Below are 9,428 nucleotides of genomic sequence, written 5' to 3'. Positions count from 1 at the left end.
AGGAAACCATCCCCAAAGAATTTGGAGGGATGTAACAGCTAAACCTCTTTTCCCACAGGTCACTGCATTAAAGCAATCAAGGCACAGTTTATGTCTAAGTGCAATAACCATAGGCATAACAGAGTTTTTTTGATGCAGGCAAGTGACCTCTGAGAATCTGGATTTCCTCAGAGGACGAGGAAATACAATGACATTATTTAGGAGGTTGTTAAACATTGTTACAAAGAATTATGAGCCATGTTAAAATGAAAATGTATTTTTAGTTGGGAAAATTCAATAGTAATTAAAGAAAGTCACTGTTTTCCAATGAACGACCTTTAAACCAAAGAAAGAGAGCTCTAAAGTTTATTACTAATGCAAGATTATCCACAGAATATCTGTGAATGATTCCTGCGCTTGTTCACGAGCGGTCATTCCTTCAGCATCCGCAATTCCAGCTGGAACAGTTTTGATTGGAAACACGGAATGCATCTAGCCTGACCTGGATGCAGAATCCTTTCAGAAGTTGGGTTTCAGGTGCCGAATGGTAATGCGGGTTACAAATCCCTTCACTACCCCTAAATAACCTTAATTTCGTAGTCCCACAATTGTTGGTAAATTTAATCTGATAATCCTGGACACAGAGTCACAGGCTTTTTAGAAAAAAAATAATAAATACCTGTGGCTTCATGTTTTTAGAGGACATTTATTTAGATTCCACTTGACCAAAATAGTGCTGTTTCAGCTGTATGGGCTGAAAACAATGCATCCTGGAACCAAAAGAAGTATTGCAGTGCTCTTTGGATCACATTGGGGTATCTGGATCCTTTTAGAGAACTATCTTATTTTCTGTTAAAGACATACACCCTTAAAATGTAGATTGACATAAGCTTATAAAGCAGCTTAAAAACACCTGCCATAGCGACTGAGGGAACTGGGCTTGTTTAGCCTTGAGAAGAGGAGGCTGAGAGGAGACCTGATCACTGCCTACAACTCCCTGAAAGGAGGTTGTGGAGAAGTGGGTGTTGGTCTCTTCTCCCTAATGACAGATGATCGGACGAGGGGGAATGGACTCAAGCTGCGCCAGGGGAGGTTTAGATTGGACGTAAGGAAGAAGTTCTTCACTGAAAGGGTTATCACACACTGGAACAGGCTGCCCAGGGAGGTGGTGGAGTCACCATCCCTGGATGTGTGTAAGAGACGGGTGGATGAGGTGCTGAGAGAGATGGTTTAGTGGCAGACAGATACGGTTGGACTGGGTGATCTCTGAGGTCTTTTTCCACCCAGTGATTCTATGATTCTATGATTCTATAAATTCAAGCTTTTGGCCACATCCAAAGTGACGACAAGAAGTAAAAGGAAGGGGGTTTTCAGGATGATAGTAACGTTTCACGTAATCATGAATTTTGGAAGAACTAAGTTACTAAATCCAGTACGTTCAGAACAGGCCTCTTGATTCCTAACCCTGCATTTAGCTCTTTCAACCAAAAGCCAGCTTGGCCTCTGATTGGGGGCAGAGGGCAGGAGATTTGATGCAAACATCACCAGTTCCCCATCTGAGATGATCAGTAACGCTGGCGGAACCGGAGGTGCTTTGGCTGAGGTGGAGTGTTGTGGATGGAACTGCTAAGGCACGCTACCAGGTCGAGAGGCTCAGTGCTGAACTGGTAACAGAGCGCCACATTTCTAAGTCTTTAGGAGGAGGGGAGCCATGCATTCCATTTGTTTTCCGCTTACAGAGCCTGCTTCTGTGCCCTGTTTATGAGCCAAGTCCCCTAAAGCATGGATGTTGGACTGTGTTTGTATTTTACGAAGCTCTCTAATGTTGGACTGTGTTTGTATTTTACAAAGCTCTCTACGCGAGGTTGCTGATCATTTGATTTACGGTTGTGATTCTCCTGCGTCACAGAATGCAGAGGCAACAGTTTCCACTGCCGGTCAGACATCTGTATCCCAAATAAGAGCGTCTGCAACAAAGAAATTGACTGCCTCACAGGAGAGGATGAAGCTCGAGCTCTCTGCGGAGGTTTCCTTCTGACAGGTGTTTCTGTTTCTTTCCTTTCATGCTGCTCAGTTATAACGAAAGACTACACAAGGCGTATTATTATATTATTAACCAGAGTAGCAAACCCAAAATGCATGCAAGAATTAGTCTTCCCAGTTATGCACATTAGAAAGAAAAGGTTACTTAGTTTTCCTCCTTTTCCTTAATAGCAAGAAAACCAGAGGAAGGAAGGAACAGATGGTGTTTTGGGAGACTTAAAGACAGATTATGTCCTTGGCTTATGTGGCCCCCTATCAAACTGGTATCCCATATATGTGAAGAAATCACAGACAGGGCAGGGAGGAGAGGAATTCAACTAGTTGGTCAGTAGAATAACTCTTCTGTGCTGTTCCCCTCACGGTTGAAAAAGTTTTGGTTTGACATTAGAATGTTTTTTCCTTGCTCTGATAAGAGACAAAGTCTAAAGCCAAAAAGTAAACACTTTGGTAAATGATAACTGGTAAGGGTAAACTGGACCCTAAAGGTAAACACTGCTGTCAGGAACATGGGAACAGGCCCAACCCTCACCCTCCGTTTAGGAACTGAATTCAATGGGCATTTTGTTTGAATAAAGGCTGACAAACCAGATTCTTAAAGCATTCAGTTTACCTCTCGTGCTGAATATTCCCCCTCCCCTTGGTAGAGGAGGCACACAGTACATACAGCATCACCTAAACTAGGAAAAAGGAATAAATAATCCTGTTACCTCATGCTCCTTTGGGCTTTAGAGAGATCCAAAAGGCTGATGGGGCAGGAAGAGGAATTTCTGTTGTTTTCTGGAGGAGGAGAATGAGATATCAAATCAGAGCTAAAAAAAAAAAAAAAAGGCCATTTTTCAGGGTTTCTCTGCAGAGTAGATGGGATGAAGTCTGGAACGAGTATCCACTGGGTGTAGGTCTCTTGTAGGCTGAGGCAGCCAACAAGTGTCTAGCAGGGAGGGAAACAGCAGGCACCAGGCTGAGAGTACTGCTCATCATGTGAAACAGTGTGGTTTAAACAGAAAGAGGGAGATTGAGATGGGATATCAGGAAGGAATTCTTCCCGGAGAGGGTGGGGAGGCACTGGGACAGGTTGCCCAGAGAAGCTGTGGATGTCCCATCCCTGGAAGTGTCCAAGGCCAGGCTGGATGAGGCTTGGAGCAACCTGGTCTAGTGGAAGGTGTCCCTGCCCATGGCAGGAAGTGGGGCTGGGTGGGTTTTGAGGTTCCTTCCAGCCTAAACCATCCTGGGATTCTCACTTAAAACATGTACACAGTGTCACATTTTATGACACAGCATATATGCAAGTAATAGAAGGAATTTAAATGTTTACCAACATTTTTTGTATTTGTTCTTCTACTACAGGCAAAGACAAAGGGGCTGAAAATCTCAGTATGGACAGAGGTAAGCGTAACTAACCCTCCTACACCAACGGCATACCCTCTTAGAGCAACCACCTAGCTGGCCACATCCAGAACACTGAGATATTTGGACTTTGTGCTTTAGTAAAACACACTCTGGGGCTCCCTGTTTGTCTCGCTTTCCACTAATTTCAAGAATGCCACAGTAACTTACCCTTGCTGAGGACCCACATCTGCATGTTTTGGCAACCGGTGGAGGTAAACTCTCAGCAAAGCTGGGGGAACTGCTTGAAAATTATGTGCCTGAATGCCAGCAGCAGTGGAAAATGAAGAGAAATAATGTGATGCTAAGAATCAAGCAATTTTCAAAGCAAATGCCAAAATTTTTGGTCTTTGCTTTCCTGCTACTTCAGCTACTGGCATATTCACAGCACTCAGATAAAGATAAATCTCTCTCCAAATAAAGAGAATGGATTCCTGAATCTGAGAGATGTTTTTCCTTTTTGTTAAAGAAAGAAAAATGCTAAAGACTCTTCTTCCCCAAGTGCATTGCGGGCTTACAAATCACACATTAACCCGACGGAAAAGAATCATAGGTGGACAGGTGGCAAGAAAGGTAAAAAAATATCCTTACCAGGTATGAGTTCATTCAGCATCAATTTAAACGGGCAGTATTGTCCTTCTGTTAAAGGTATGGAAGTAAGAAAATTGCTGCGACACCGATGTCCTGTTCTGCAGCAGTAGTGGGACTGCAGGGAAGGGAAGAGAAGCCCAGTTTGTAAAGTGAAATATGGATTTGCAGAACTGAGCATTACGGTCCACGTACACGTTGGAAATGATTCAGCAAAACACTTAATTCTGTAGCTAGAAATAACAGTTCTGACAAAATGGAATTTAAATTTGTGTCTTTGAAACAGAACAGACTGAGAAAGCTGTACTCGATCACACCAGGTCAGCTCCCTTCCCCTGGCTACAGGGGGTTTTGTGACAGAAAGCTGGAGGGAAGGCGTCGTCGCACAAAGCCAGAAGGTTGAACCAAACAACTGCCTTTTAGAATATATATCCCTTGTATCAGATGGGGCCCAATTCCCAGCTCCTGGATAGCAGATTTTTTTAATTATAACCAGATATAATCAAGGATATGAGGTGATACCAAGAACCCTGTTCCTCGTTATGCACTAAAAGTAGTCCAAGGATGATGATTCCATATTGTTTGGGTGTTTGTCGTTTGAACAGGGCGAATTCCCTTGGCAAGTGGCAATTAAAGAAACTGGCAGTGAAGGTGCAACGGTGTACTGCGGAGGGGTTTATATTGGTGGCTGTTGGGTTCTGACTGCTGCACACTGCGTCAGGTAAAACCAACAACGGGGAAATGATTTTCATCTTGCAAGATTGATTTGGAGATTATTGTCCTGCTTAGCTACCTGTTTGCTAATCACAGAATCCCAGAGCGGTTTGGGTGGGAAGGGACCTCAAAGCCCACCAGTCCCACTCCCTGCCATGGGCAGGGACACCTTCCACCAGACCAGGTTGCTCCAAGCCTCATCCAGCCTGGCCTTGGACACTCCCAGGGATGGGGCATCCACAGCTTCTCTGGGCAACCTGTCCCAGTGCTCCCCACCCTCTCCAAAGCAGGTATTTGGGCAGTGAACAGAAAGACGTAGAAGTGATGATGAGTTTGAAGAGTCAGTCAGATGGTGGGAACGCAGGAAAGGCTCGCTGTAACCACTTTCTTTGCCTGAGAGGGAGGTGCAATGGATCTCCTCTCTTCTCCATCTCTCCCTCGGGGAAGTCCAGGATCTGTTCCCTGGGGTCATATATTCTCAAGAGCTGCCTCGCATTTGCTACAGTTCAGAAAAACTTGGACATCAAGTCCAGAAAGAAACTGTATGTATATAATACACATTTTTATTCTAGACAAACTTTGCTAAAAATGCACAAGTCTACAGCTAGTTGCAACGTGCGGTGCTCGTGTGAAGTACCAAAACATTACTTATTTCACCGTGCTTTTTTTCCAGGGCAAACCGAGTTCACCTGTACCGTGTCTGGATTGGGCTGCTGGATACCATACTGTACGACAAAGAGACAGACACTTTCCGGCTAAACCAAGTGATCATCCACGAAAATTATAACACATCAACATACGAGAATGACATTGCTCTGCTGCAGCTGAAAGGTTTTGGGAAAGGAGAATGCTCCCTGAAATACAGCACACCTGCCTGTATCCCCTGGTCGGAGCATATGTTCAAGGCCGGGGACAGATGCAAGGTTTCTGGATGGGGACTAGAGAAAGGTATTTGCTTCAGTGCTTATTGCCAGACTATGATTTGTAGTGCTTGTTTTCTTGCTGGGGGGAGCTTTCATTCTGGAAAGGTTGAAGAGCAGCTGTGCACAAAGCACTCGGGACAGGCCGAGTGCAGAAAATGTAGGCTGCGGTTCGGCGTTCGGCTGTCGCTCTTGGTTCTCTTCCAGCCGCTAAATCAATTGAGCTGCAGGTGGTTGAAAACCACCCTGACAACAAGAAATGTTCCTTTTGCCAGTCTAAGATTCCTATTAGCTCTGCACACCTGGTAGCGGTATTTAACGAGTGGTGGTTGGTAGCTCACAGGGGCCCACGCTCACGGCCTCCAGCCCCTGCCCGAGAGGACCTGAGCCTCAGCCAACAGTTCGGACTCTGCACGTCTTGTCTGGGCCAAGTTTAGCCCAGAGAAGGTTGCACGGAGATGGATAAGCTGAATGTAATCACGCTTCCAAAGACTGGGGAAGCATTTGTGTTGTACCACAGTGATTACAGCCTGGCGTTGGAGCCACCTGCTTGGGAGGCTGCTGCTGTCCATACTCAGTGGCAATCCATCCAGCACGTGCAACGGTGGGAATTACTATAAACGGCCAGAGAACAAACCAGAGAATCTCCCTAACCTTGTGCAGACCTAGTTCAGCTGTATAACCAATATCTGGCCCACTCAACCTAAAAAGGCAGAGTAGAATTGCAAAACAGGTAACAACGATGCTCAGAGCCACATCCCCACTGCAGGGAAAACAACATACCGGTTTCCCGGTGTTGGAAAACCTTGATATGGAAAACACAAACGCTGAGGAAGACGAGGAAAGGGTGAAATTGTGACAAAATCAAAGTGCTGCACTTAACACTGCAATCAAGCCAGCCTGCTTTTATTGTGAAATATATACAGGCCAGTGTACTGCAGTTCATTTGGGGTTTAAGGCGCCTGGTTTATAACACTGATGATCATATTCCTTAGATAAGCAAATACATAACTTGCAATTCATGATATTATAAGTGTCTACTATGTACTTACTGTTTTCAATTCAGAAATGCTTATTCTTTTCTTTTCTAGGTTATACCAAACAATATATCCTCAAGTGGGGCAATGTTAATTTATTTCAGAATTGTTCTGAAATGTACCCGGGACGATTTTTTAAAAAAATGGCATGTGCAGGCAAGCATCGATTTTCTTACTCTCATTTCTCTGCCATCAAACCCACTGTTTCTAGGGTCAGACGAACCAGCTGGAGCCTAGACGCATCCGCCATTCTGTACCTGTTTATAAACAGAACCAGTTTCTGTGATATTTCAGCACAGGTTTTGAGTGATGTTCTCTAAACACACAGGCACTTCCCAGCCCACCGAACTTCCTACCTTTACTGTGTTTGATTCTGACTCAGCAACTCACTGAGGGAAATGCCTCTCCTAGAGCACATCAGTCCTGTTGACTCGAATGCTCATCTGCTTAGACATTTCCTACCACCACACTGCACCACAGGAAAAACAGGACTAACTTTTCTGACTAAGATTAGTCTGGCCAGGAAACTGGTTGTCACTCCACGGATTAAAACAAGGATTTTGAATACATGGGTTTTGCTTCTCAAATATGAAAGTTAGGGCCAAATACAGGAGTAAAAGAGCAAGGAGTATCCAACTTACAGGGCAGACAGTTTCAAATGTTCTTTAAATCAGAAAGTATATATTGCAGCCCTCCAGTACCTGAAGGGGGCCTACAGGGGTGCTGGGAGAGGACTTTTTACAAGAGCCTGTAGTGACAGGACAAGGGGTAACAGGTACAAATTGAAATCAGAGTAGATATCAGGAAGAAATTCTTCACAGAGAGGGTGGTGAGGCACTGGAACAGGTCGCCCAGAGAAGCTGTGGATGCCCCATCCCTGGATGGCTTCAAGGCCAAGCTGGATGTGGCTTTGAGCAACCTGGTCTAGTGGAAGGTGTCCCTGCCCATGGCAGGGGGGTTGGAACTGGATGATCTTTAAGGTCCCTTCCAACCCTAACCATTCTATGATTCTATGAAAGTAAAAGCAGTATGTAGACAAACTAAAACCTAAAAAGAAAAACAAAAAAACAGACATAAGAGCCAAATAATTTGTGCTAAGTTCAGCATGGCCTCTATAAGGTACTGAGTTTGTCTACTCTGCGAGTTCCTAACTTATCTCCTGGCTCACCAATGTATTTCAAGCGATCACACTTTACTGGGACGGAACAAAGACAGTATCACACGGGACAACATCAGAAAATGGGTATCTGGGGTTAGCTTCCCAACACTGATGCAAATATAAACTTTGGAATTAAGGGCTGATATCCACGGGAGTTAGTTATACAAGCAAAGATTCATTAAACTGAGTAAGGGCAATAAAATCTTGGAGGGAATCATAGAATCCCCAAATGGTTTGGGTTGGAAGGGATCTCAAAGTCCACCCAGCCCCACCCCCTGCCATGGGCAGGGACACCTTCCACTAGACCAGGTTGCTCCAAGCCTCATCCAGCCTGGCCTTGGACACTCCCAGGGATGGGGCATCCACAGCTTCTCCGGGCAACCTGTCCCAGTGCTCCCACCCTCTCTGGGAAGAATTCCTTCCTGATGTCCCATCTCAATCGCTTTCTATTTAAACCCATTACCCTTGTCCTGTCACAGCACACCCTAAATGTTCATGCGCTCTCCTTGCACCTGCCCACCTATGACGATGGTGGTAGAGACATGCATTTTGAGGGCTCTGCCTCTCTTTACAGCTGAGGTGAAATTGGCCCGGGGGTGGAGCGGACACCAAGGGCGGACGCATAGGCACACACCTATTAGGATCGCTTCTCTTGCAGAGGAACCAGCCCACAAACCCTTTGACCATTTCCCTCCCGGTTTTGGTCACTTTTTCTGAGCTACTTCTAATAACATAATACGCACTGCGGGTGAATTCTTCTCTACTGCACAGGGTAAAATGACTCACAGTACTGGTGTCAAAGCAAATGAGGAGAATTTGGGTCAGCCCCAAGCGTAATGAGGCCCCCCACTTACAAAGAAATGAGAAGTAATGGAGCGCAGAGGTTAGGAACCTCCTTTACTGGTGACCGTGAGGCAAATGTCTGTGAGGAAGCAACACGGACCCGAGAAACCTCCCAGCTGTGTGCTACATCGTATGTAAACTTAATTTTGCTTTTCCTCAGGTACCTACGATGGCTCCATAGACAGCTGCAAAGGCGATTCAGGAGGACCCTTGGTGTGTTTCGATGCAGAAAACGTGGCGTACGTGTGGGGTATCGTGAGCTGGGGTGAGAACTGCGGGGAGGCTGGCCACCCCGGCGTGTATACCCAAGTGGCCAGCTATTACGACTGGATTAGCCACCACGTGACAAGGAGTCTCATTTCACGGTACAACATCTGAAGCTCAGAAAATTAAATCAATTCCGTCTCATCACCCACACAAAAATGAACGCGAGGCCTTTTTTGCAATCAGCAGCCCTGTAACTGAACACCCATTAGCACAAATCTTTAAAGAATCCGTTCTGAAAATTCTTAACACTATGAATACCACAGCTTTGCAGGAGCCTGCGGGAAGAGGATTTTACAGTCACGAGTCCGCAGGAAAAGTCTCTAATAAAAGCAGGGAAATTAAAATGGCTTTTTGTCCCTGTTGCTTTGGGGTTTTTTCTCCTCCGCATTTTGTGTTGCGTTTCAATTGCAGCTCTTTGTTTACTGAAAATGGACAACCCTACTGAAAAAATGACTGCACTGGCAACACGTCAAGTTCACCAAAAAGACAGCAACT

At 45.3% G+C, this 9,428-nt stretch overlaps 1 protein-coding gene across 1 annotated transcript in view; it reads left to right on the top strand.

The window, feature by feature from the left end:
• Positions 1-9,044, top strand: part of CFI (complement factor I) — a gene marked incomplete at its 5' end in the record, with an annotated part of 12,739 nt that extends 3,695 nt beyond the window's left edge. Inside the window, 7 exons of the mRNA XM_010161457.1 lie at positions 1,889-2,005; positions 3,367-3,405; positions 3,875-3,978; positions 4,599-4,714; positions 5,381-5,655; positions 6,719-6,820; positions 8,827-9,044. Of these exons, the coding sequence (XP_010159759.1) occupies positions 1,889-2,005; positions 3,367-3,405; positions 3,875-3,978; positions 4,599-4,714; positions 5,381-5,655; positions 6,719-6,820; positions 8,827-9,044 (971 nt within the window). The remainder of the gene's footprint in view (positions 1-1,888; positions 2,006-3,366; positions 3,406-3,874; positions 3,979-4,598; positions 4,715-5,380; positions 5,656-6,718; positions 6,821-8,826) is intronic.
• Between the last annotated feature and the right edge of the window lie 384 nt (positions 9,045-9,428).

The sequence above is a fragment of the Eurypyga helias genome, unplaced genomic scaffold (assembly GCF_000690775.1).
Source record: "Eurypyga helias isolate BGI_N326 unplaced genomic scaffold, ASM69077v1 scaffold5491, whole genome shotgun sequence".
In the NCBI taxonomy this organism is placed as follows: Eukaryota; Metazoa; Chordata; class Aves; order Eurypygiformes; family Eurypygidae; genus Eurypyga; species Eurypyga helias.
This window is presented reverse-complemented; position numbering and strand designations above follow the sequence as displayed.